We start from the raw sequence: 27,304 nt of genomic DNA, 5'->3' as shown, positions 1-27,304 counted from the left end.
ACTTGTTGAATTGTTGAGAAATTCTACCTGTCACCATAATGAAGATATGTGCCACAATATACAAATTAGTACTACAACCATTACTAACAGTAATACCTTTGTGACAGTGTTCTGGCTGGATGGTGACAATGACATAAGATTGGTGATAATGGAAAAGTACAGTTATATGGACATTTTAGAGTACATCACGACACTGAAAGTTGTATCTGGAAGACCAGATAAAATATTATATTGGAATAGGCTAAACAAATGTTTATTCAAATTAGCATATAAATATTTGTAAACCTTCAGCTGTAAGTTATGGCATGTTCATGTTGTTTGTCAAGACAGAGAAAAAACGCACACACAAGGCAGGATGAAAATGACCAAAACCTTTACTAAGCCAAACATAATGTCAAAAAAACAATCAATATCCCAAAGCCAGCCAAAAGTATATAAAAGTCTACAGGTTAGTTTGTATGTCGATATAGCGAGGTAAGTAGTATTGGTCATGATTCTGGCATGTGGTTATTTAAGAATGAAACAGTACAGCGACATGAAAATCACCACAGTGGTACTTGGGAAGGTGAAGAACAAGAATCTGGTGGAGTTTGCAGAAAACAATTTGATTTGATCTTTTTATGAAATTTTAAAATATGTCTGTATAGTAATGTAAAAAGCATTGGTCATGACTTTGGTATGCAATGTACATGGTAAATGGTAAAGCAAATGCAATAATATTAAGTCACTTACATTTTAGGTGGAAACACATCGCATCTCACAGCAACCAGCCGATTCATTGCTGATTGTTTCCGTGTTTTGAACGAATCGGTTGAGTCAAAAGTGTTGCATGCATAAACATCTGATGAATCTGCTGTTTGAACGAATCGTTTGAATGAACGACTCAATGACTCACTCATTAAAAGCTCACTGCTGGCGTTTGAAAAGTATAATTTCCACCATCATTTCTTGTTTGTATATTCAAAAATATTTAAAAGTTGTATTTTTCAGTGTTAATGATTTAATTTGATAATGTATAGATAATCACATTATTATATGTGAATTTATAGATCAAATGTAAGCATTTGAAATGAGATTAGTGGGAAAATGCCCTCTATAAAGGAAAAAAAATGTCCTTTGGATAAAATATAAAAAACACACAGATTTATGTCACAGCTCATAGAAAACTGATGAGAATGTTGCTTAAGAATAAATCATATTTTTGAAAAAAAAAAAAAACAACAACACATATATATAAGCTCTATACCATTTGGTCTCTGCAGTCTAATATTTTAGACTTGAAAACACTGGCCTTTTTCTTTATAAGCACTTTATATAGCACTTATCCATACACATGTACAAACAGTTTACAATTTATTGACCTGTACTAAAACTGCACTCTGAATTTTTTTTTTTTCTTTTCTTTTTTTGAAGCATCAATGGGCAAAACATTTCTTTACACCAATAACTGCAAATCTATATAATATAAAATGGTTTACTTTAAGGCTAAACCCATATTACAGTCTATGATGAACAAAGATGTTTGCAGTTTATGGTAAAAACAAAAATGCTGAATAGTGTTTACATGACACTGACTGAAGCTGAGAAATAAACAACATAAAGGGGAGATGCAGCATTACTAGAAAATTTTGCAGTAAAATGAAAACACATCAAAGTAATGTGACAAAAGTTACTTTTACTGTGTAGTGGAAGAATAAACTTTAAACACGGGACAGTATATACATATCTAATATTGTACAGTGTATTATGAAGTTGTGTTTCAAACAACATCTTTAAGAGTTACAAATTATTATATGAGTGGTAAATACATTGTGATAAATCTGAATATACAGTATAGAACATATAGGTCTCTGGTAAAATGATCAAAAAAGCAGCTTAATTTTTATTAGCTTTCTAAATGTATGAAAAAATTGAAGGCTAATATTTCAATGCCATTACATCAAAAGATTTTTTCTTTTTTCTGTCTTGGCACAAAAGGTGTCATTCATAGTGCAAGTTTAATTCTCAAATTAAAGCAACACAATAATAAGCCTTCTAAATATCCTTCTTTATAATTTGCACTAGTGCGTAACATTAAAGATAATAAGGAGAACACTTGACATTATGATTTATACATTCCATCATGTATAAAGATAAAATCCTTCATTATTTTTGTTTCCAATTACCACAGGGAATTTCAGTAATATGATTAAGGATGTCAAAAACCATAACATTTTATACAAATAATATTTACATTGAGTCTTCCTAAAACAAACAACATGACACTCATAAACAGAGTAAGAACAAACAATTTTTCTTCAGAATTAACCAGTTTTAGCAAAACAATACTAAAGGAGCTTTTGGTTGACAAATCTTCACACTGACTGCTTTATTAGGCCTTCAACCCCATCTATCTCATTAACAATGTAAAACACACCTGACATCACTTTTTGTTGAAAACACCAGCACCCACACCATTTATATCCTTCATGTCTCTTCTGTTATTTTTACATTTACCAGAAAACTCAAGTGTATGCAAAATCAAGTGTATGCAAAACCACATTTTCCCCCGCTCTCGTTCAGGCTTTAACAGTTGGTGGTCTGAAGTGGCGTTTCAGTGAGAATAGACGTGATGCTTTTTGAGTCTGAGTAACTCTCCTCTTCCTCAGAACTCAAGGTGCTTTCCAGAGCTGGGCGTCGTGACTGTTGAACCTTCCTCCTAACAAACAATCACACACACACACACATTATAAGAGAGTATCAGCCATAGGCCTGTTAATAATTTAGAACTGTAAGTGCACCCTCTAGTGGCCAGAATGTTAATAAAAACAACCATTAAAAATGTTCATTCAACAAAACTGTATGTAACTTGCTAAAAGTAGCACACTACTGACTTCTACATTTACATTAGCTCAGATGTTTTCAAGACAGTGAAGCTTTTTCACATAAGGCATGTCTGACATATATGTATCTTATGTATATACAGTATTCTTAATTATTTGATATGGATATTTGATAGAAAACTCACTTGAGCTCGTTCTCCAGTGCGTTGACTTTGACCTGCAGTGCCTCCTGCAGCTCCCGCTGCTCCTCAAGATCCCGCAGAACCTTCCGTCTGACGCCCTCCAGACGCTCCACCTCCCCCTCGCTCTCATCCAGCTGCCGCTTCAGAGCCTTCACTCGCAGAGACAGCTGGAGAGACACAAACACGCAGCAGCTGTTTAGATACAAACACAGCTATGTCTATACATTTACAGGAATGATAAGTACATACCCTACATGAAAAATACATGCATCTTTAAATGTGTGTGCGCGCTTGCCTGGTCTCTCTGTTCAGCGTGTTGACTTCGCTCCTGGTCCAGGGTGGCCGTCACGTCCTTAAGTTTCCTGTCCAATCTCCTCTGAGCTACTACAATGGTGTTTTTTTCTCTAAATGCACAAAAGACAGTGGATACATGGATGCTTTATTGATTAATATCTAGTTATGTGCTGATTGAGTTGTGCTTGTCCAGTTCTGTACCTCTCTTCACTACGCAAACGGTCCTCCAGCTCCTGAATCTTGTTTTCTAGCATCGTGACTCCAGCAGAGGGACGAGTCTGAGAGCCCATATCAGCAATACGAGACTTCAACTCCTTCACCTGAGAGACCAAGAGAGACGATAGATGAAATATCGAGCGACGACAGAATGAAGGATTTAAACATATACATAGATACATACATTATAAAATTATTAATGGTGACAAAAGTGCATCATACTAATGTGATTAAATAAATCTGGGGTAAACTGCATTACTATATTATTTCAGATCAGTGTTTGTTAAAGCAATTATAATAATCTTAATTTAGAACCAAGTCTATTAGAAAGGTATCGGTGTGTACCTGTCTCTCTAGTGCACTCTTATCCATCTCAAGATCATGTCTGGCTGAACGTTCCTGCATCAGTTCAGAACGGAGCTGATCCACCTAGAAAAAAATAACAATTAAATCTATACCCTTGCTTGTGTATAGCTTGTGCTTGCAAACAAAAACATAAATATGACAAATAAAAAGCAGCCTTTAACTAATGTGCGTCTGTGTACCTGCTCTCGACTGCGAGCGATGCGTTCATTTAGTAGCTCTGCTCCACTCTTCTCCTCATCCAACTCAATCTCTAATGTCTTCACTTTGTCCTGAAACATTTTTATGAAGATAAAAGGTACATTAACAAACATCACTGAAACGAAGCTATAGGCATCTCCCTGTTCTTCTTTCCTGTTACTCTTGATCACATAGACATTCAACGAAGCCCCTAAAAAGAGACTTTTGGTTTCACTCAAAAGTCCAGGTGCCAAACATACACAGTTACCTCTATCAGACGGATCTCTCTGCTGCGGTCCGTCTGTGAGCTTCTCTCCGTCTCCAGCTCATTCTCCAGGTGTTTGAGACGGCTGTTCAGCAGCTCTTTATCCAGCTGAGCGCTGTCCCTCTCCTCTGAGCATGACAGCAGTTCTTTCTTCAGACGGGACACCTGAGAAACACACAGAACAAAGCACGGAGTCTCTTATCTATGGTGTGATTGAGTTCTGAACTGGAAGGTTGTAAGTTCAAACCAGAGGCAGATTAAAGGACCAGAGGACACAAATATCCAAAGGCAATAGCAATAGTTGTAAATGTGCTGATGGATGGGAGCAGTGGGAATATTCTCACAGATAGTGTCTTGATTTTCATGAAGGATGTAACTAGAATTACTGCTTTTTGCATTATAAACACTGTTGTACTTTAGCATTATGTGTATGTAGTGAAACATGGTCTGTCTCACCTCCTCCTGGGTGGATTTTAGGAGGGCCTGCACTCTCTGTAGCTCAACCAGCCTGTCCTTACTGAGTCTCTGAGCGTCCTGCAGCTCTCTACGAGAACGATCTCGGAATTCATCCAACTGAGACTGAAGAACCTGCACCGACTGACGTGAATCTCCCATCATAGTCTCCATCTGACAGCAAGAAATGAAGAACATAAAAAACAATTACAATATTTCTATTTCAAATAAATGCTGTTAAACCTTCTATTCAAAGAATCCTGAAAAAAATCTATCACAGTTTCCACAAAAATATTAAGCAGCACGAGTATTTTCAACATTGATAAAAATAAGAAATGTTTCTGCACAGCAAATCAGCACATCGGAATGATTTCTAAAGGATCATGTGACACTGAAGACTGGAGTAATGATGCATCACAGGAATAAATTACATTTGAAAATATATGTACATAGAAAACAGCTATTTTCATTTGCAATGATATTTCACAATATTGCTGTTTTTACTGTATTTGTGATCAAATAAATGCAACCTTGGTGAACATAAGAGACTTCTTTCAAAAACATTTTAAAAATATCGTACCAACACCAAATTTTGAACAGTATTGGATGTATACATTAAAAAATTTAAAATATAACCATAATAAATAGAAGCACTTTTTAATGGAGCAAAAAACACATTCACCTCCTTACTGATCTTCTCCAGTGCTCGGTCCAGCAGTCTCTTCTGCTCCTCCAGGTCGCTCTTGCCACGTCTCAGTGCTTCCCTTTCTCTCTCCCTCTCCTCCAACCGTCTGCTGAGCTCCTCTTTCTCCTGACCCAGTCGAGAAGCTGCACGCCGGGACTCCTCCAGCTGGTTCCTCAGGCTCCGGTTCTCGTCCTCCAGAACATCTGAGGAGCTGTCAGGAACACTGGAGTGCAGGCGTGTCTGGAAAGGAAGAGGAAAAGAGGGTTAAAAGAAAATACACTAATTGTACATAGAAGACTAAGCTAAAGCAGAAGAGATAAATGGTTATGCTAATCATTTTAAAACAAAATGCTTAAATGCAAAAGGCTATTTTGGATTTTTAGGGGTGTTTTACCATGCGTGCTATTCTCTCTCTTAAGCGAGCATTGGCCTCTTGAAGTTCTAGGTTGCTTTCTTGAGATTGCTCTGATGTGGAGGGCTATGCAAACAGGAAGTAAATAGAATAAGGCAACAAATATTACATTTACAGTACTTTTTCTTTTCCTCGAGGAAAGTGAAAAAAATTCCAGTACATCAGAACATATTTCCTCTTTAAAATTCAGCATGTCAAGCGAGATCAGTGAGATCTAGTGTGGGTGGTATTTCCTAAATATGTCGAGTAAAGACAAAAACAAATATGGATGAAATAGGATTTAATGCACCCTGTTAGGTTTTAACTATCATCATTTCAAGAATCACCTGTTTTGTTTTCTCCAGTATTTTTGCAAGTTCCTCTTTGTCTTTCTTAGACTGATCTATTAGTCTGTCAATCTCTGCCTTCAGCTCCTTCTCTCGATTCTCATTGGCTCTTGATACTTTTTTAAGCTCCTCTTCCCTTTTTGCTGTCTCTGCTTTTTGTTTTTCCACTTCTGAAAGAGCTTTCTTCAAATCGTCTCGGCACTGCTGCAAAAATGCAATGTTACATATACCACACTAAAAAACATATCCATGTCTTAAAATTCAGCATTCACAGTGAACAGTTAGGTGTCACAGACAGAAAACTGATTGTGGCACTTCTATTTGTATCTTACCCTCATTAAACAGTTTGAATCAGTTTCATCAGTCTGTTTCTTTACTGCGAGCAGCTTCTCTTCCAGTTCCTCCTTCTCCTGCTGAGCCTGCAGCAGCCTGTCCAGTGAGACAAACACTAATTAAAACACACCAACACACAATATTACATTCAATGTTAGTGCAGCTATCCACTACAATGATTTCATCCAGTAGAAGAATCAACATCCTATAGAAAGATCTGTGTTTTTTCAGAATCATGAACAGAACTGAAATGATTCATGACATATGAAAAGATTTGATCAAGAAGATTCATTTGAGCGTCAATTTGAATCTCCTGCACAAGAACATTTGACATATTAATAGAAGTACTATGTTATTGTATTCGATGCATCAGCTCAGACAGTAAGATTAAAGGATTTTATTTTGATTAGTCTTAATTAATCGCTGAATTGCAGCCAAATTGAAACCAGGATAATAGATTCTAGTTTAGGGTGCCAGATTTGACACTAAAACACTTCATCAATCGTAGTTAACTGATGATTAATTTCTGCTGAGGTGTCAGTAGTTGTGCATCTACAGGACTCTGTCTCACTTTTGAAATGCGCTGCACTGCCCCCGCCTGGCAGACAAGAACCAGAAGTGACCACATGCAACAGAAAGACAACAATAAACATTGAACAAACACAACAGACATGAACATATAGCATGAAACTCATAAAACACATTTAAAAAAATGCAGACAAACAAAGACAACATATAAAACAGATAATGAAACCTTTGGGACATGATTATGAGATTTAATCTGAGTCAAATCCTGCTCTAAAAACTCAAATGTCCTTTAGAACATCTCTGTTCTCAACATACAGTACCATTCAAAAGTTTGGGGTCAGTATTTATTTTATTTTTTAAAGAATTGTATACTTTGTATTCTCCACAAGGATGCATTACATTTACCAAATTAGTCAAGTCAAATGACAGTGAAAAAAAAAATTATATTCAAAGAATCAGCCATATGGTTTTCAACAGTGCTAATAAGAAATGTTTCTTGAGCAACAAATCAGCATATTAGAATGCTTTCTGATGGATCATGTGACACTGAAGACTGGAGTATTGACAGCAATAAATTACATTTCAAATGATATTCAAATTTTGCTTTGGTGAGCATAACAGATCTGAAAGACCCTAATATTTTTAGTGAACTGAATGCAGGATAATAACAGTTTCTATGTTTGAAGTAGCTCTTCAGTTAAATTAAATGTGGACCTTTTAGCCTACAGGACAAGATGACAAAATTCTAGCCAAACATTCATCATACGTACTGAAGTCCTCAAGATAACACTAAATGTTAACAAAGGGTGTTGTCACAAGGTTGTTTGAATATGATCACAGATGACCCTCTTAACTCCTTAGACAAATATGGACTTGAACATTGGAACAACACCTTAAGATCTTATTAAACACCTTTTAAAACAATTATAAAAAAAAATTCTAAGTGATTAAGGTGGCTTAGATATGAACATATGCTGCTAAAATACTGTAATTTTAACTCTGGTGGTTATTACCTATAGTGGCTGCTCCTAATGCTGGATGCCCTATCGTTACTGGTGGGCTTCACTGCTCATCTGCATAAAATTAAACACTTCCCAACTTTGTCATTGGACCCATCCACATCACATCACCAATGACCACTGTCGCTCATTTTATTGGGATTCAGCAAAATATTGGCATCACCATATAATATTTCAAAACTTGATGTTTCATGTGTCAGAGCTTACTCTCTGTTGGTGTAGCTAAGCTGCTTCTTCCATTGGTCACTCTGCTCTTTGTACCCCTCTAGCTCCTCCTCCAGAGCCAGAATGGAGGCATTCACCTTCTGACGCTCCTCCTCGATTTCCAGCTGAGACTGTGGATAAGGCCAGAGAAAAAGACAACAGGTATCAGTGAAAATTTCAATTCTGTACTTTGCCCCCATTCAAGATGCTTAAAAGTTCTTCTCACAATAGTTTGGACAACAAAACAGATCACACATCTGAATCGATCCAGCCTAGGTATCAGGCATGATGTGACAAGTGATCAAACATTTCTCTTCCATGTTAATCCCCGCAGGGACTTGGAACGTGAGACATAGGCAATGTTGTGCATGTTCACCTGTGAGACAGTCTCCATGCTGTGACGCAGGGCATCCATGTCTTGACTGTACTGCTCTCTCATGGCCTCTATCTCTTTATCATGGGACTCCACCTCATCCTTCAGGGCCCCTTTCAGAGCAGTGAGCTCTCGCTCTCTCTGCCTCAGTGTGTCCTCCAGTTTCTGCTTCAGCATCAGAGACTCTGACAGCTCTGCCTGCACCGTCATCAAGTCCTGCAGAGAAAAACAGTGTTTAAGGGAAATATGTATGCAACATAAATGTACTTACAAATCTAAAATGTAAAAAAAAAAAAAAACTTTATTTTATAGATTTTTTTAAATGATAAGAGCAAATGAGTTGGAAAAGCAACTTTGGGTGGCAGAGTGGCAAATGTTTAGTCACTTCATAATTATAGTGTGTATCTGTGTAAGCGATGATCATTGTAGCCAATTACAGACATATCTGTTGAATGCGTGAACAATGGCCAGTCAGAGGTGTTTGAGAATCTGCACAACAGTGTTTAAAATGCTACGCGGAAATGCTGGCATCCTCACATTTTTTTAATTTTAGTACCGACATCGATACTTTTGACATCCCCAATGTGTGTGTAGATACAGTGTATCTAATGTTGCATACCTTTTCAATTTGATTACCTGGAGTTTGTGTTTAATTACACTTTAAACAATGAATAATACACATCTTGGTGCAATATGTTGTAAGGAATTTAAAGCATTAAAAAGGCTGAGTAAGGGTCAATAATGGCAGACACCACAATCATTCTGTATGTTGTTTGTTTGTGTGCATACTAGCTGCATTGCATCGGACTGAGGTGAGTTTTCCAGCGTTCGTCTGAGCTCCTCCTGGAGCTGAGCTAGCTGATCCTCCTGCTGCTGTAAGCGAGACTCCGCTGCCTCTCGATCCATACGCAGCTCCACCATTCTGAACACAGAAGGAACATATTAGACAAACTCCACAGGGTTATATTTTCTGTTGAAAATGCACATTTGCTTTATGTTTAGATGTTAATAATGCAAACAGAGACTCACTGGTCCTGGTTTTCCTGCAGTTCTCTCTTGGTCTTGTCCAGGAGTTGCTGTAATTGTGTGTTTTTGTTGAACGCTTGCTCCAGTTCAGTCTTCATATTGCTGTCAGTCACTAAGATCTGTGGACCATGTGAAGCACAAAACCCCAATGAGTTTGAACAATTAATGTAGTGATCCGGCTTTTCAAACAAATAAAGCTTTACTGACAGCATGCTGTTGATTAGCAAAGAAAATTCACACTTACACTAATGCATTTACAATAGAAGCCTATGGGTTTAAAAGCAGGAATGGAAGCAGAAGCTCATATTTTCATCAAAGCACTTGTGTCAAAATGTGTGATCTTTGAAGTTATTTAAATCATCCTTGTAGTGGCAGGGCTACTGTTCACGGCAGCTGAACAGGCTTTACATTACTGAAGTAAATCCCGTAAAAACTCCTTCCTGGTATCTTACGTGCATTATATGAAAGTTACAGGGTTTACTGACTTAACGTGGTTATGTCAGGAATTAAAAGACTGAATAGCTTTCCACAGACAAGATTAGTAAGTGATTTTATCACACAGGGTCATGTCAACACATAGTCAACTGGAAACCACCAGAACTAAACAATTATCCAACTTATATGGTAAGTAATATAAAAATAATAAATAATAATGTTTTCACAAATTGGGGGACAAGTGGAAATTGTTTTCTGTTTTGAAACCAGAATCAACATGATAAGTACAGTAAATAAATATTTTTCATATTTATTCATTTATTTAAATAAATACATTTAATAACTGCTCAAAGGGTTAGTTCACCCAAAATTGAAAATTAGGCTGTGTTTTACTCACCCCCGAGGCATCCTAGGTGTATATAACTTTCTTCTTTCAGACGAATTCAGTCATTAAAAATTGTCTTTGATCATTCAAGCTCTATCAATGCAGTCAGTGTTGCATTGCTTCAGTCTAAAAGACGTTAAATAAAGGGCACTTCCATAATAAAAGTTTAAAGGGCACTTCTCACACACGGCTCCGGGGGGTGAACAAAGGCCTCCTGTAGCAAATCTATGCATTTTAATAAGAAAAATATCCATATTCAAAACATAATAATCACTTGAATCTAGCTTGCACTCACTGTTATACATGGAAGCAGTTCTGGGCTGATGACTTTTGAGGTCAGCTTTGTGCATGCGCCGCTCAGAAGTGAGATATCAAAACAACTGTCACTACAAAATTAGGATTTGTAAAGGAGAATGTGGGAGGATTTCGATATAAGCCAAGAGGAGACTGGTTTTCCTTTACTGTTTTTGATCCTGTTGGTTTTCACGAGATTCACCGGCGCATGCACAAAGCTGACCTCATACGTCATGCTCCCGGAACTGCTTCTGTGTACAACTGTTGGCACAAGCTAGATTAAAGTGAATATTACATTTTGTATATATGGATATTTTTCTTACAAAAACACATCGAGTCGCTACAGGAGGCCTTTGTTCACTCCCGGAGCTGTGTGGAAGGGCGCTTTTTATTTCACTTCTTTTGGACCTGAAGGAATGCAACACTGACTGCAATGATAGAGCTTGAAACATCAAAAACTATTTTTAATACAACTCCGACTGGATTCGTCTGAAAGAAGAAAGTCATATACACCTATGATGCCTCGGGGGTGAGTAAAACACAGCCTATTTTTTATATTTGGGTGAATTAACCCTTTAATGCTACCTCCACCAATAAACAAAGAATTCCCTGAATTAAGCATAAGATACGAAGAGGACCTGAAAAATTAAAAGTTGAACTACTGTGCTAGAACCATATAAGAATTTGTTTCTATTTTTATTTTTATTAAACAAAAAGTCTTTCAATTTGCCACCAATGGGCCTTATAAAAACCAGAACACGTAGCTTAGTTCATACAAGTTGCAGCCCCAAAACAAACATGCTTATTTCTACAAGGAGGATGATCGGTGTTATCTTGGAGCTATGTATTCATCTAACAGCAGCAATTTTGCTTCAAATGTCCCCTCAGGAATCACTACATCCTGTCTTAGCCATCGTATCTACACTACACAAGTTATTCTTACTGTCAATCACATGATTAGTTTCTGAGTGACTCCTGTCCTGACACAGATACGCCTTAAATGAATTATCTTATTACTGCACATGGCTGATCTTAATTTAATGAGGAAACATAAAACTAACTAATTATTAGATCTGAAACATACACACACTGCCAGCAGGCAGCTATCTGCTGCTCAAATAACCCAGTCCTCTAGGATATCCCATCAGACCATTCAGCTGCTGTTGCCATCATTATAATGACCACACATGGCTACTACCAGGTCATTTGAACTGACCTCTTGTGTTGCAGGATCTAAAATTACTTCTTGAATAAAAAAAGAACACATTAAAGTACTATTAAAGTATGAATTAAACTTCTAGAACCAATGTAAATCAAAACAATTAGACATGTAGATAATTATTAGAAAAAATACAACCTAACTGCATCACATCAGCTCAGCTAATCATCATACACTAGTGTTCAAAAGTGTGGGATCTGTTTTTTAAGTTTTTGAAAAAAAGTCTCTTTTGCTCACCAGCATTTTTTAAATTTTTTATTTTTCAGGACTAATTTTCAGCATTTATTTTAGATAGAAATTGTTTATAACATTAAAAATGTTAATATGTTAACATTAATAAATGTCTTTACTGTCCAAACTTTTTAACAGTAGTTAAATGAGCTTAAATAACAACAGTCACAACGTCTCCCAGCAATACTGCCCACAACAACAACAGAGTTTATCATGCATGGACGAGCGCTTAGTGGGATATGACAGCGTAAGAGTGCAAACAAGTACAAGTGCCCATTAAAACCATTAACCCAAACAGACATGCTGAGGGCCCCCAGGTTGAGGGGAAACCCTCCCTCACAGGCTTCCATTTCCAGTGTAACTTAATTATTGATGGAATGACGCAGCCTTAATCAGCTTTCCTTGTTGAGACGATGGTTGCCAAGAGACCGCAGGAGGATATTTCACATGCGGGAAGCTTATGCAAACACATAGGCTAACAATATTATACAGACACGCACGGCCATGCATGTGTTTATGAAGATACAGAAACTCTGTATTTAAAGAGATATTTCCCACAAAATGAAAATTATTTACAAACTTTCATTTTTGTTCTAAAGCTGAATGATCTTCATTCTTCTCATGAAGACACAAAAGGTGCTTTTCTTTCAGTCAATATCCTTGCCACTTTTCAATTTAATAAAAAGTGAATGAGGACTGGGGCGGTTAAGCTCCAAAAAGGACAAAAGCTTTATAAAAATATTAAGTGATCATTAAATATCATGATGTCTTCTGTAGTCATATGATAGCTTTGTGTGAGCAACAAACTTTAAGTAACAGAATATAAGTTGTTGTTCATTGATAATTGTCCATTCTGATGTTACTATGAGAACTGGATCTGTCCAATTCATGAACGAATAAATGAACAAACTGATTTTGTGACCTGGATCAATGTTCACTGAAAAGATCCAATTCAAAAGTATGATTCGTTAACAAATTAGACAATCGACATCTCTCAGCAACAACATTTTAGGAAAAATAAGTGAATAGCCTGAGTAGCCTATCAAATCACTTCAGCAAACTGAAATATAGCATGTAAGCCATATGGACTACTTTCATGGTGCTTTTTTATCATTTTGGAGCTTGACAGGCCAAGTTAATATTTAAACTGAATAAATTATAGTTAAATTCTAATTAATACTTAAAATGTTATTACTTTGGCCAGGATTTTCCCTCAAAGTCACCTTTTGTGTTCCATGAAACAAAGAAATTTATATGCGATTGTAACAACATGAGGATTAACAAAATGAAAAACAGAATTTAATTTTTGGTGTACTGCCCCTTTAAATAAAGCCTCTTATTAGCTGGTCTACTCTTTAAAATACATAATCATGTTTATTGTCCATTTTAAACTTTTTTTTACAAGCACGCTCATTTCTTCACAAAGATACAGTCTTGTCGCTGTTGTCTCGAAATATCTTTCTCTGTTACATTCTCTCTTTCAAAACACACGCTCACAAATCATGCAAAACAGGGACCGATACGCAAAATATGGGCACACACACACACACACACACACACACACACCCTCTCTAGATGTAGTTTCCTCATTCAGCAGACACTGCTGAGCGCTATTCACTGCTGGGAAATGCAAACTGATTTATTGAATACAAGCATGCTTACCTTCACCCCACAGAACCCTTCATGAATGAGGCTTGCTTTGTGATTGATGGCTGACTCACTCTCAATAGACCTAGTGTTAGAAAATAGAAAAGGAAATTGAATGAGCCAGAGACAGACTAGATTATGGCATGTATTAAGAAAATGTAAGTATGCCAGTATGTTGCCAGGGTTACTAGGGTGTTTTGAGTGGTTTTAAGCATGTTTACATGATATTCTGGTTGGATGCTAGTGCATTGCAAATCAGCATGTTACTATTTGTTGAGTATAAGCTTACAAAATATAATTTTGTTTATCTCTCGAGTCACTCTTCCAATATTACAGCTGTTTCAGTAATATCAGCCTGTTAAAAAGTAGTATAATGTTTGTCTTTATGAATGCACTTCACCAACTGGATATATTGTGAAATACATTTATAGGCAACTTTGAGGCTCTGTAAAGTAAGAGAATCATCATACCCTTCTTTAAGTATGTTGTAAATAGCTTGTTTGGTCTGGGAATCCTCTCCATTTCCGTTTTCTGCACTCGTGGTCTGGCTCTTTATGAGGTCAGGGGTCACCTGGAAAAAAAAATACAGGAATACAATACATAAAACCCTACTAATTAACCAACATCACTGAAATAGGTGTTCAGAGAAATAAGGCAAACAAAAAAAAACATATGTTAGCCAATAAAAAAACTTTGAGGCAGTTCTCTAACCAAAGGTGTATGGAGAACTACATCCTCTCAAAAACATCCACCTTCCAAAACCATGTTTGCCATCTCAATGGCACAACAATCCCATATGTATTAACAAGCAGAGAGCATTTTTAACTAGCTAAACTTTCTGATTGGCTGGGAAAAAACCCACACACATTTTTATACACGTTTACAGACTTTTTAAGCATGCTATTCCAAAAAAAAAAAAAATCACCTTTAAAGTTACACTGAAAAGGACGTAGCGACAGATCTGTGGTTAAAGGTGTGCCAACTTAAGCAAGAAGAAGAACAAGATCTTGAGGACTCACTGGTTTCTTTGGTACAGCAGTTGGTCCCTCTTTGGGCACAAAGAGTTTTGGTGATTGGCTGAAGGTGAGGGGTTTGGAATTGGGGATAGCAGCCACTTTAGCCACAGAGGTGGAGTCTCGTCCTAGACTGCCAGTTGATGGTTTCGGTGAGCTAAGTTTGGGTAATGTAGCTGAAGTAATAGAAGCATAGGGGTTTATCATTGGTGAAGTTGTAGGGGGCTCATCTGTAGGTTTGTTGAGGACATCCACACTGTGAGACCTAACTCGGTTATCAAGATGAAGCCGAGTTCGGGGTTCTAAGTTTGAAATATCACCAGAACTACCACCACCAAACCGGCTAATGAGTTTATTAATGGGAGCCAGTGACTTGGTGTCTATAGCTGGGGCTTGGTCATCATTCAATGAGGCTCCATTTAGCCCTGTCCCATTCAGACTACTCCCAATACCATTCTGCCTGACCTTCCGAAGACCTGCTTCGTTAAAACTATCATCATCCTTTTTGTCCACCTTGGGAGCCACAGCAGAAGGGGTGAGGCATTCTGTAGACCTGGCCTCGGCTTCTCCTTGAGTCCCTGCCTGTCCGTCACCAGGTGGCCTCCTTAAGGGGCTCCCAAAATCCTCATCTGGACAACTAGGTTGGACAGCCGGGATATAAGAACCCTGGGGAGTCTGAGCCCCTTCCCTTTGTCCCAGCAGCAGGGTGTTGTAAGGGGACGTTTGAGAGACAATTGGGGCTGAGCTCTGAATTTGTGGTTGAGTCTTCAGTTGTACCCCATAAGAGTCCCCCTTTTCTCCATCCTTGAGCACCACATATGGCTGTCCTGAAATGCCTTGCACCCGCACAGCTACTCCATACTTAGACGGTGAAGGAGTCCCATTGTTGATGCCACCAACTCCACCGGCCAGTCGACTCCTGTCTGGGAACCCTCCGTCATCCAAATCTTTGATGAAGCGAATCTGGACACCATAGTCCAGAGGGGGCTTCCTGTCTGCTGAGAGGGAGCTCATTGTGACCTGCTGTGGTAACAAGACAAAGAATTTAATAAATCAGTGCACTGGCCCATTTAGAGACTAAACTAAAAGGCTAGACTGTTTGGTGGACTATGTGAAGAGCCCAAAGAGGGGACAGATACACAAAGAAGCCGCAACATGAATTGAACCAAATCAGGGTAGACTCCATATTTAAATTTTCAAATTAAAAAAAAGGGATAGATTTACAGTCTGATCAAAAGATTGCATCATATTTAGGTTCTACAGGAAGTCACACTTCAGTTTTTTTGTCTGCTGGAAATTCTTTGCAAAGATGTTTTTTTTTCAATGCGAAGTCAGCTGAACAATCTGCCGTTGTTTATAAAGCTTTACAACCCATTGAACGTACTTGTGATTCATAAAAACTTGGCATGGAGTTTAGGGCCCACAAAACATTCACAAGAAATTTTAAAAACAAAAAACATCCCAGTAGTGTTATTCTTAAATGAAACTAAAACTATTAAAAACAGTTTCCGTTAATTGACATAAAACTGAAATTAAATAAAATAGAAAAACTATATTAAAGAAATAAACAAAAATTTGTTGAAATGTTGGCTTGGCAAATAAATAGAAGAAAATAAGCTAGTACCAAAATGACTAAAACTAAAATTAACACTGTGAACACAAAAAACATATTGAATACTACTCTCTTTTTATATTACGGTAGTTTTTTTACAGCAAGAATGGCAAGCAATTCATTCAAGCATCTAAGCTTTTTCAGAAAAAGATGAAAAATTCAGCATCGGCCTGCAAATACTTTATATTTCTGTGCACAATTCAGTCCTATCAGACTTGAAGCTGTTTTGCAGATTCCATCTGGGATCACCTTTCAAAAACTTTTTGGACTATTAATACTACTGATTTCCCAAGAGACCACTTTTTGGTAAATAGAAATATAAAGCAGTTTTGTACGTGCCACAGCTATCAGGTATCCGCACAGGTATTAAGAGTCTTCTCACATTAGAAAAGAGAAAGATATTGTTTGTGTATGGCAAACAGGTGTGCTGGTAGGAGCAGGTTTTAGCACATTCCACTCCGCTTCCTGTCTTCCTGTTTTTCTAGAACACAGTTCCTTTACACAGGAGAGCTAACATTAGCTCAATAAACAGCTTATCACTGTGATGGGAACATTCCTCAAATCATATCAAAGCGCCACATAGCATGTTTGCGTGAATGATCAAAAATGCTGAGTCTAATCTGCTGATTAACTGAGTTACTGGTGTTTAAACAGACGCATATGTGCTCTATTGTACAAAGCAAGTGATGCAGAAAACATCCAGAGTTATGCAGGGCATCATCTAAAGCCCTCGTTTTACCACCTCACCAGACTCTGTGTGCTGCTTGAAGTCTTGAAGCAAATTTCTTTCTGCAATCTCTATACAAGTCAACCATTATACAACAATTGCTATGTGCATGAAGCAGTACATTGCATCCTGTGTTAAACACAAACTTATAATGTACCAGCATAACGCTGGGGGGCAAAAACTGTGAAGACATTGAGAACTAAAATAACAGGCCACAAACTTGGGTCTATCAATGAACAACTTATTGAAACAGGGGGATTTGGTTACATTATAACTGTCAGTGCCTCTGTTGACCCATTAGGTGTGATTAGCTACTCAAAGTCAGCCATTGTCTTCCTCACACAGGCGGGATTACAAGCATTCCTGCGAAATGGAACCCACCATGTGATTTCTCATTGGTTTAAGGAGCAGATTAATTATGTGAAAACTGTGCATTTTTAACTTGAGATTCTTAAGACAACATACAAGTGACAAATACTTATCAGAAAAAAAGAAAAAAAATTTTTTTAAAAAGGTACAAACTTATGAAAACAGGTCTGGACAGTTATGTGGATGTGATTTTCGACCTCCACAAGGCACTGGGTCCCAACTGACATCAGAATGGCTGCTTGTTCTTGGTTGTTGCACATACACTTGACTACTTAGAAAAGCATGTGATGATTGATTTCTTTGTAATAAACCAAATCGACACCCCATTTCTGACCTATTTTATGCAACATTAACATAAAAAAAAAAATCTAATAGGCAAATCAGATAATTTCTAATCATTAGTCTACTGAAATGAAGCCTTTGATTTAGCATGTTAATTAGTGCACATGCTTATCTTTTTATTGATATTTAGTTTTACTGTAAACAGTAATAATAACACCACATTTAAATTCTATAGCTTTTAATTGCATTTTCAATTTCTTTTTAATTCAACCACACTACTGTTAATGTTTTGACACATCTAGGGTTGCAAAGGGGCAGAAAATTTTGAGTAAAATTCCAGAAACCTTTAGAAATTTCCCACCCCTTTGCAACCCTACATTTATCAAACATAATGTATATTTAAAATTGCGATGAAATGGAAGTAGTGACAGATTTTTTTCTTTGAATTACATTTGAATTTAACAGATGATCAAAAAAGAAAAAATGTATTTAGAAAATAGATTTATTTCCTGTCGACTTTAAAATCTTATAATTTGGATTCACTTTGGTTTTCCGTCAATTCCTTGAAACAGTGAATAACATAGAGAGTAACTTTAAACTCAAACCAAACTTAAATTTCTAGAAATTGATTTTTCAGTTCTGAATGCATGACTCACATAAAAAGCACATTATGTCAACCACTCATGTAAATGTGTACACACAAACACTGCATGCACTGTTACAGATCATGAGATCCATCAGAACCTTTAGGTTTATAATAACACATACAGTAACATGACTCATCCCAGCTGCATATTTCACATGGAAATAAAAAAACGATGATTTACTTAACTCTACATATTGAGAAAAACAACTCTTGTTTAAAAAAATACCTTGTTAGGGTTTTATTTACAGTTTCCACTCTCTTTGAAAGAATGAGTACCCTGAGGGTACTCGTGTCTGAAACATAATCCATTAATTGTTTTCTTTGCTTGTGCTTCTTTGGGGAAAATGCAATTTATGTCAATTTTATAGCCCTAATATAGACATTTTTCGCTTTTCATCACTTGAAAAGTAAATATTATCTAATTTACATGGGCCCGAAAAAGCAGACTCTTAACCAAGTGGCTTCTGTACTGTGTGAAAATTATGCTAGACCATTTCTCTAACCAACTTATAACTTTTTTTTTTTTTTCTCTGAGCCATTGTTTTAATTTCTTTCCCCCAATTTGTCCCATGGTTATTTTAATTGGATGTCTGAAGTAAATTCTCCTCGAGTTCACACAGGTGTCAGAGCAGAATAACCACCTGAACATGAACATATTCCACAAACTGCTATTCAAACATATGAATTTGAATAGCAATAAATTGTACTTAATTTTTGCTTAATTTTTGTGACTTTTTAAAAATGTGTAGTGTGCTCTCTTTAATACAATTTTCTGATTTGATGTTTTGTAATTTAATACAATGACGTTCATTTTAGAGTGTTATATCAGGTTTTTCTTGTCACCTTAAACAGACAATCACAATAATTTAAGCTAATATCAGGGTCTATATATCATAACTGGATATATATAGGCTCTTTCCTTATACTGTCATAAAGTAATATAATAGCTTTTGGCTAGTTCTTGTTGACAAAATACAGTAACTGCTATACAAGCACATAAACAAAAAAATATTCATTTTGAAATTTTAAATAGCCCTTAAAAAAAAACATTCTTAAGTAAAATTCAATCCATGTGAGAATGCATATGCCAATGAGGACTACATCTTTTGTATACTTATTCACTGTCATTATTTCATTGTTTAATTATTTATATTTTATGTGCCAGTTTACTATACTACACAGGATAGAATTTGGGTTTTAGGCTAGGTTTAGTTATTGTGCCAGTTACACTCCACTATGTTCTAGTTGCAGTGTTGGAAATAACCAAGAGCTAAATATTAAATTACACCGAGACAGACGCTTTTTAGAGGAGCTGCTCTTGTACATAAGTTTCTCTGTTCACAGATATGACTAGAGAGAGATGAGGAAGGACAAGAAAAGGTGCAGAATGAAACTTTCTTTCTTTTTTTTTTTTCTTCTTTTTTTATAAATTGCGTCACACCCACCCAGCAAGTCAGTCAGTATCGGTGGGATCGAAACCAGCATGCTATTTTAATATACAGGGTTAAAGTTACATTAATAATACAATGAAGGTTTTATGGATACAATTCTGATGGATTGTTTAGCTTTGTTGTTCTTTGACTTTGTAAAAGATATAGACAACAAGGTACACCATACACCTATGCAATCAAAACCCCCTTTAAATCATGTTTAAAATTTAAAATTCGCATCTTTGTCTATATAACGTTATATAATATACAAAAATTATGCTGATCGGTCCTACTGAGATCAACGCAGGTCAAAGTCATAGTGACTTTATTATTTTCTAGAGGAGAGCCTGGATCAGCGCATCTTCTGTAACCCAGCCTTTAGACACAAAGCAACAGGTGTTTCTTTGCTTCGCTCAGCAGAACTCCATCGTAATTGTGAAGCCATGTGATTATGGATTATAACAACTGAAAGGCTGGACACAAACCCGCAGCCATGAACAGCAACAAAAACAAAAAGCCCAAGGCAAATATACATACACCGCTGGGTAAACAAAGACATTCCTTCTGCTTACCTGTTTTCCGAAACCTTCAACATTGGCCTTCACAAGGCACAAAAGAATAAAGAAGCTCTTTTTAAGTTTAGTGTCTATTAAAAACTCCTCGTTGAGACCAAGGATGGACAGTACATGCAAAACTGTCAGTGCGTTTTTTTCCGAAACAACCTGTTGCCTTTGCGTCATCGATCTGCCCCTCTTGAGCGCTTATTGGCTGGAGAGTGGTCCCAAGGCCGGCCGATTCGAGCACGTGATTGGCCGAGATCCAATGTCAATCACATACAAATAATTCAGGGCCCGTCCATTAACCAATTTAAGAAACTTGATGCCACTGTTATTCCCGTTAAAATTGAATGTTTTAAAACAACTTACTAAAAAAAAAAAAAAAAAAAAAAATATTGAAACAATAATAATGTTGTGAAAATTAACTAGCTAAACGTTTATCATAAAGTCATAACAAGTGGTTTAAGACCGATAAACTAAGTTTTATTTTTAACATTCTTTCTTATTAAAGTTTTAGTTGGCAGATTTGTCGGTTTATTAGAATATAATTCCGTGTCAAAAATGGAAATATGATTTTTTTTTTAAACAAATAAAAACACTAGAACAAATTTCTGTCTTAATCATTTGCAAAATCATTGCTCTGTGAATGATTTAGACATTTGTTCTGCTCATGTTTCATGAATACAGCCATTCATAGCTTACTTTAGCATTACTAACTAGTTTATACACTCAGAATTTGCATTTTTGATGCATGAGTTTCCTCGGATATTTAAAACAGCTTTTTTTTTTTTTTGAGTAAAATAAGGTATGTGGTTATTTGTTTTCAAACATATTAAGTGAAAGTGACATGAGTGTAGTTACGTATGGTGTCCCACACTCAGAATTAGTGGTCTGCATTTAACCCATCCAAGTGCGCGCACACACACAGCACTGAGTAGTGAACACACACCTGGAGCAGAGGGCAGGCTTTTTTTTGCTGTGGGGAGCAGTTGGGGGTTCGGTGCCTTGCTCAAGGGTCTCATCTCATGATATTGAAGGTGGAAGAGGGTGCTAGTCATTCACACCCCCCAAATACAATCCCTGTCGGTACTGAGACTCAAACCCACGACCTTTGGGTTACAAGTCTGACTCTATAACCATGGAGTATAGTTTACCATATAGTTTGAATAGCAACTTGTAAGTCTTTTAAAAACAGAGAAGCTTCAAAACGTAAGACTGAGATAATTTAAGTTGTTGCAACAAAACATGCAACCTCAAAATAATATGAACCACAGACTTTATTTTACTCAAATCTGAAAACCCATAGGAAATTCCAGAGGGAAACCATGGTGAATTAGTCTTCTGTGTTTATGAAAAAATTTATGAAATTATTATAGACATTACAAATATGCTCATGAAATCACTATGGATCCAAGTGTTTTGTTTAAAACACCTTAACTGACAGTAGCACCAAAACGCCAGCTTTTGAATATATATTTTAAGAAACTTTTTATATACTACTTTATAGACTGCCGTGCTGAAAATAAACATGCTAAAAAAGGTATCTTTAACTACAAGCCTTAGTTTAGTTTTTGTTTTAAACCCATATTTAATACAATAATAAGTTCACAAAAAAGACTTGTAAAAAAAAACAATTCAGTTTACTTCTTTCAGTACAGTGCCAGAGGCCAGAACACCCCCCATATTACTGAACAATGCTGGCGAATGGAGGGCACCAGAGCAAGCACATTGAACAGCATACACACAGGTACATAAAAAGTACCATAAGAAAAAAAGGCAACTTGGACAGAAATGTAGAAATAAAAAAGGAAGAAACTGCAAACATCTCACTCTGTGACAACATTTGATTTCGTTCTGTTATTTGGTCTACTTCATAGCCCAGGATGAGGCCTAGATGGAACAGTAAATGTAACAATTATAAACAGTTCTGACAAAGTACTGCATTGGTTCACATGCAATCCAAAGACTACATACATACACTGATATGGTTATGGATTACCAGTATCGGCACCTTCACCAGCCATCATTGTCCACATTATGTCAAGAACAGTGAGTAGCTGAACATGAAGAGAAACAATTTAGACTATAATTAAAGAATCGCAGGACTCCAATTTCTGTCAGATCACTCATGTATTCAACAACGCACACAGTGAAATGTTGATTATCTACATGTATTATATGCCTTTTCCAGGACGCTGCCATATTCCTTTGGATATACTGAAATTGAGATCACAGAGGAGAGGAGAGGTTGTGTGGTGACTATACACTCTTGACTTAAAGCATTCTTAGCCAGACATGTCAAAATTTTGAGGTAGCAAGTTGGCGTCAGTGCTTTGCAGATCAAGAAGTTGGATTTTTTGGGGGGGGGAGTTGGACAGCTCTTTGGAGGCTGATCTTGGGTATAATCACACAAAAGGTCAAATTCTTGTACATGCACATTGAATTTTGCTTTGCACTGTGGCCAGAATCAAGCTGCTTCTCCAAATTTGTCACCAAGGCGAAATGAAGACCTATGAGTGCAACATCAATCAAAAACAGCTGAATTTTGAAAATGTGTCATGATATTCTATATACAAACATTTCCAACATCTGGTACAATGCTTTTTAATCAGAGACATGGGCCCTAAAAGTGCTTATGAGGTCTGTGAAGAAACAAATGCAAGATGTAACAACAGATTAAGAAGTTCAGTTTTATCTGTATGTCTCGCTCTCTTCTGGTGGATTAATTCTTCGCTTCCATTTCACTTTCTCACCATGAAACACAAGGCATGAAGCACCAAGAAATAAATCATACATCCCTCTTCCCCAATCTTCTTCTATCCTTTAGCCATCATTTGCAGCAACCAGCTGTCCGAGTCCCTGGCGCACATAAACAGCTTGAATCTCCTTTGTCTTGAGGCAGTAGTCGCAAGCCCACACCGCGGCGCTCTCCCTAGTTAGCAGCCCATATGCTGGCTCAGTTAGGCCTGTGCAGTCTCTATGGAACCATCGTTGGCAGGAGGCCTCGCACAAGATGGCCTCTTGGTCATCGTGCACTTCTGACATGCAGAGGCCACAAGGGAACACCATGCCTCCACCTAGCTTTGGGGGACCAGAGCCCGGGCCAGCAGCTGGTGGAGCGGGCCCACTGGGAAGTGGGGACTGGGTGTTGGGCGTAGAGTTGGAGTTGGATGGAGGATTGGGGTTGCTACCTGGAGTGTTGCCACCACTGCTGTTGTTAAGGTTGTTCTGGTTGGAGTTGGGTGGCTGGTTTGGCATTGGACCTCCAGTAGCATTGTTCTGCTGGTTGTAGGGCGCTGAACCTGGAGCGGAGTTTGGTGGCGTTGGTTGCTGCTGGTTGGATGGGGTGTTGGGGCCAGGGCCACCAGTGGAGTTGGGTGGAGGATGCTGATTTGTTGGTGCTTGTTGAGGCTGGGGACCATTATGTGGGCCTGTGGGGGACGAGTTGGGATTGGGAGGCTGAGGAGCTGACTGGGGTTGACCTGGAGTGTTAGGGTTGGGTTGTTGGACATCTGGATGACCTGGGAAACCTCCTCCAGGCTGTGGGGGTCCAGGGGCTGGGGACGGACCAGGGGTGGCATTGTTGGATGGAGGACCGGAGGGGTTAAGGTTAGGTGGCTGCTGTTGAGAGGGAACAGGTGGACCACCACCTGGGCCACCAAAGTTCTTTCCCTCTTCACCAACAGGAGGACTTGATCCAGGGTACGAGCCATCTTGTGGAGGAGGGAACTGTCCTTGTGGAGGCATACCTGGGTGACCACCCACCATATTGCCCCCACCACCTCCACCACCCATGCCCATCATGTTCATTCCTCCTCCCATACCCCCCATAGGGTTCATGGGGCCGTGCAGAGGCCCACGAGGGCCAGGTAAGGGTGGGCTATTGAAGGGATGGCCACCTTGTCCATGTGGAGGCTGTTGCTGAGGCATCCCAAACCTTGGATGAGGTGGACCTCCTCCACCTCCTGGACCGCCACCCATTCCTCCAGGTGACAACATTGGATTGAAGCCCTGCCCAGGGTGCATGGGTGGGCTGAAATTGGGTGGCATGTTAAACTGGGATGGGCCTCCTGGTGGAAATCCTCCTCCACCACCTCCTCCGCCTCCACCACCTCCAAAGCCCGGCATGCCCCCAAATCCAAGTGGGTGGTGTGGTCCAGTATTTGGCGTTGGGGGACCAAAAGGGGGTCGTCGACCAGGCTGTCCGCCTCCAGGTCCACCTGGGCCACCCATGAATCCCATACCTCCTCCCATTCGACCGGGACCGCCATAGCCACCTCCACCACCCCCTGGGCTAGGCAGAAAAGAGGCACCACCTGGACCACCCCCTCCACCAGATCGCGATGGCAGACCAAAGTCATCATCAAAAGGGTTAGAGGCCACCAGGTGATCAACCATTGGAGTAGGAGGGGGTGCAAACTCAGAGAGGTGGGAGAATGCTGCCCCCTAACAGGAAATACAAAAGGTGAGAAATGAGTTGGTAAAACTGAATTGCTTAGTTTCTAATGTTTTACTAAATACACATATTATTAATATTTTTAATGCACTAAATTTGTCATTAAATATAATTCTTGTTAACATTTAGCTTAAGCTGGGAAGCAAGTCTACTAATATACAAACACCATTGCAAATATTACAACAAAGTCAAGCTATATATAAAATTTTTAGACCAAATATTCAAAAACTAACCTGAGCGTTGGACTTCCTCTTCTTTTTCTCTGGGCTCTTCATCTGGGAACCTATGGAAGCAGAAATGGAAAGGGGGCACAATGAACAAGAATATGGAGGGGAGAAAGTAGCAGTTAGACCAAAACCACATTTAGATATAACTTTTTTTAATGCAAAAATGTACACAAGATCATTTTTCACTGTAATTTGCCAGGTGGTATTAGGGGGAATTGGTCAGTTACATGCTCACTGTGTCACACTGCTAACATCAACTGTGAACCTGACTGGCATTTGAAGAGACAAAGCAGAGCACTGGTAATAAATGAATTTGGTAACTGACTATTTTGTTAAACATATATAAGTCTCAATAGCTTTTGTCTAGATCACTTTTTTTTCTAACTGTGTGGAAACAACTCAATTTTACAACCACACATCTCAGTTCCTCCAATAAATAGCCTACATGTTTCTTGAGAACCAATTAAATTCAATCATAATCATAATAATAATAATAATAATAATAATAATAATAACTAAAAAAACAATAAAACCTAGATTATCAAAGTGTAACCCACGTTATTAAACATTATGACATGAAACTGAAGACTAGAGATCCTGACCGATAATCAGTTTGACCAATATTTTAATGAATATATTGTAATATTTGGTCTGCTGATACATGGTGCCATATGGTCAGTCTCTAAAGACAGACACTTAACTACTCTTCACAGAATGTCACTAGTCAATAAATATAATTTCATAATAAATATTTGTTTCAATTTATATAAAATTGATCTCATTTAATTGTAGTCTAATTTCAAAATGCAGAAATAAAGGAGTATTTAAAAATTGCAAATCAGTTATCAGACACTAAAAGACAATCTGTCTTAAAAAGGAATTATCAGTCTATCTCTTAAGATAAACTTTACAGCAGATGATTTTTTTATGCAACCCTTTAGAGATCCCAAACCCTGTTCCCAAGATAAGAGGCTTGCTTTTAGGGAAAATAACAAGTTGGAAAAGAGTTGAATGCAATGTGTGTAAAAACAAAAAAACCCAAACGAACACGCGTGAATAGACAAGTGGTGCGAGGTTGACATAAAGCTACCCAAAGACAGATCCCACGTAAACAAGATCACCGTACATTCAGGCATGTGCGGACAGGGAAAAGGGAGATTTGCAGCCAGGGCTGTGTGGATTCCCGCTGGGACACAAAGATGCGCTGACTGACAGTTTCCTACCTTTGCCTCGTTTTCCTTGACTCTGTCCCGCCTGCTGTCCCGCCATTAAAATGACTGTCGGTGCGGTGTCATGACACCGTTCATTTACAGAAATTAGTTTATTTAACAAAAACCTCCACGGGTCCAACGAGTATCACCCCGCAGCTCCAGGAATTGCGCGTGAAATGGTTAATTTGAACTGTACCGATGGGCCAGTGAGATCATGCACCTACTCAGCAACATGTCTGAAGGATGCATTAATGGTTCGAGTCAGATTTATCTGCACGTTTATACGCATGCACCCCTAAATAATAATAATGCGATCTGGATGAGCACCGCAGATATGTCGGAAAATGTTGAGTTATTGATCAAAAGATATTTGCAAGCACACAAACCAGCCGTGATAAGAAGTGGTTGGGATGGACTGAATGTAAATACACATCTGCCTGCTTGCAAAGTGATCACATACAGATGTGTTTCTACCTGGACGGCCGTCTAAATGACATTTAGATGCAAGCACACCGAGCTCTTCTCCCAATTTTAAACTGTTTTCGATTCGAAAGTGACGTGCGACTGTAAATAACGCGATAAGCGTTTGAATTTAATTCAAACGTGATTTGAATTCGCGATCTAGCTAACGTTACCATTAGCGGTTTAGCCATCAACAAGCAAGGTGAAGACGGTTAACGTTGCTCACACAGCTCATTTAGATACACCTGACCGTTGCATCAAGACATGGATGTCAACCCGCATATGACAAACAATCAATGTCAAATAGACTTACGATTTAATATTTATCCCCAAACGCGAAATTGGCCATGTTAATTACGGCCTGCTCGTTGCCGGACAAAGAGGGACAGCCGGAGTCGACTCGCGCAGGGCATGTCTGCA

At 38.1% G+C, this 27,304-nt stretch overlaps 2 protein-coding genes across 6 annotated transcripts; both read right to left on the bottom strand.

The window, feature by feature from the left end:
- Positions 1-1,655: 1,655 nt before the first annotated feature.
- Positions 1,656-20,797, bottom strand: LOC109052782 (cingulin-like). 4 transcript variants are annotated; one of them, XM_019070196.2, is made up of 21 exons: positions 20,544-20,797; positions 14,912-15,928; positions 14,363-14,463; positions 13,908-13,977; positions 9,685-9,800; positions 9,445-9,577; positions 8,659-8,871; positions 8,286-8,413; positions 7,103-7,129; positions 6,531-6,627; positions 6,199-6,402; positions 5,855-5,938; positions 5,458-5,700; positions 4,779-4,949; positions 4,326-4,487; positions 4,060-4,149; positions 3,860-3,943; positions 3,500-3,618; positions 3,300-3,408; positions 3,008-3,171; positions 1,656-2,698 (listed from the first exon to the last, which is right to left on the bottom strand). In XM_019070196.2, exons 1-21 carry the CDS (start codon positions 20,709-20,711, stop codon positions 2,566-2,568), a joined length of 3,633 nt encoding a protein of 1,210 aa, XP_018925741.2. In that variant the 5' UTR covers positions 20,712-20,797; the 3' UTR covers positions 1,656-2,565. The 4 variants fall into 4 exon arrangements, with proteins under 4 accessions (XP_018925741.2, XP_018925742.2, XP_018925743.2 ...); XM_019070197.2 differs by having other exon boundaries at positions 6,199-6,399; positions 20,544-20,796; XM_019070198.2 differs by lacking the exon at positions 7,103-7,129 and having other exon boundaries at positions 20,544-20,791.
- A 1,347-nt stretch (positions 20,798-22,144) lies between these two features.
- Positions 22,145-27,304, bottom strand: LOC122148795 (pygopus homolog 2-like). Of its 2 annotated transcripts, none has more exons than XM_042776345.1 (3): positions 27,198-27,304; positions 25,218-25,267; positions 22,145-24,974 (listed from the first exon to the last, which is right to left on the bottom strand). In XM_042776345.1, the coding sequence occupies exons 2-3, from the start codon at positions 25,257-25,259 to the stop codon at positions 23,352-23,354; spliced, it is 1,665 nt and encodes a 554-aa protein (XP_042632279.1). In that variant the 5' UTR covers positions 25,260-25,267; positions 27,198-27,304; the 3' UTR covers positions 22,145-23,351. The 2 variants fall into 2 exon arrangements, with proteins under 2 accessions (XP_042632279.1, XP_042632278.1); XM_042776344.1 differs by having other exon boundaries at positions 26,435-27,288.

Source organism: Cyprinus carpio, chromosome A19, assembly GCF_018340385.1.
Source record: "Cyprinus carpio isolate SPL01 chromosome A19, ASM1834038v1, whole genome shotgun sequence".
NCBI classification, from domain to species: Eukaryota; Metazoa; Chordata; class Actinopteri; order Cypriniformes; family Cyprinidae; genus Cyprinus; species Cyprinus carpio.
The sequence above is the reverse complement of the archived record's forward strand: the minus strand, read 5'-3'. Positions and strand labels throughout refer to the sequence as shown.

Coding starts and splice junctions, on each gene's coding strand:
- LOC109052782 (XM_019070196.2), bottom strand. CDS start 20,711: ATGACGCAAAGGCAACAGGTTGTTTCGGAAAAAAACGCACTGACAGTT. Junction 9,578..9,684: donor CTGCAGGAAAACCAGGACCA/GTGAGTCTCTGT, acceptor TTCTGTGTTCAG/AATGGTGGAGCTGCGTATGG. Junction 5,939..6,198: donor TACTGGAGAAAACAAAACAG/GTGATTCTTGAA, acceptor CTGTTTGCATAG/CCCTCCACATCAGAGCAATC.
- LOC122148795 (XM_042776344.1), bottom strand. CDS start 26,480: ATGGCGGGACAGCAGGCGGGACAGAGTCAAGGAAAACGAGGCAAAG. Junction 25,268..26,434: donor TCAAGGAAAACGAGGCAAAG/GTAGGAAACTGT, acceptor CTGCTTCCATAG/GTTCCCAGATGAAGAGCCCA. Junction 24,975..25,217: donor AGAGGAAGTCCAACGCTCAG/GTTAGTTTTTGA, acceptor ATTTCCTGTTAG/GGGGCAGCATTCTCCCACCT.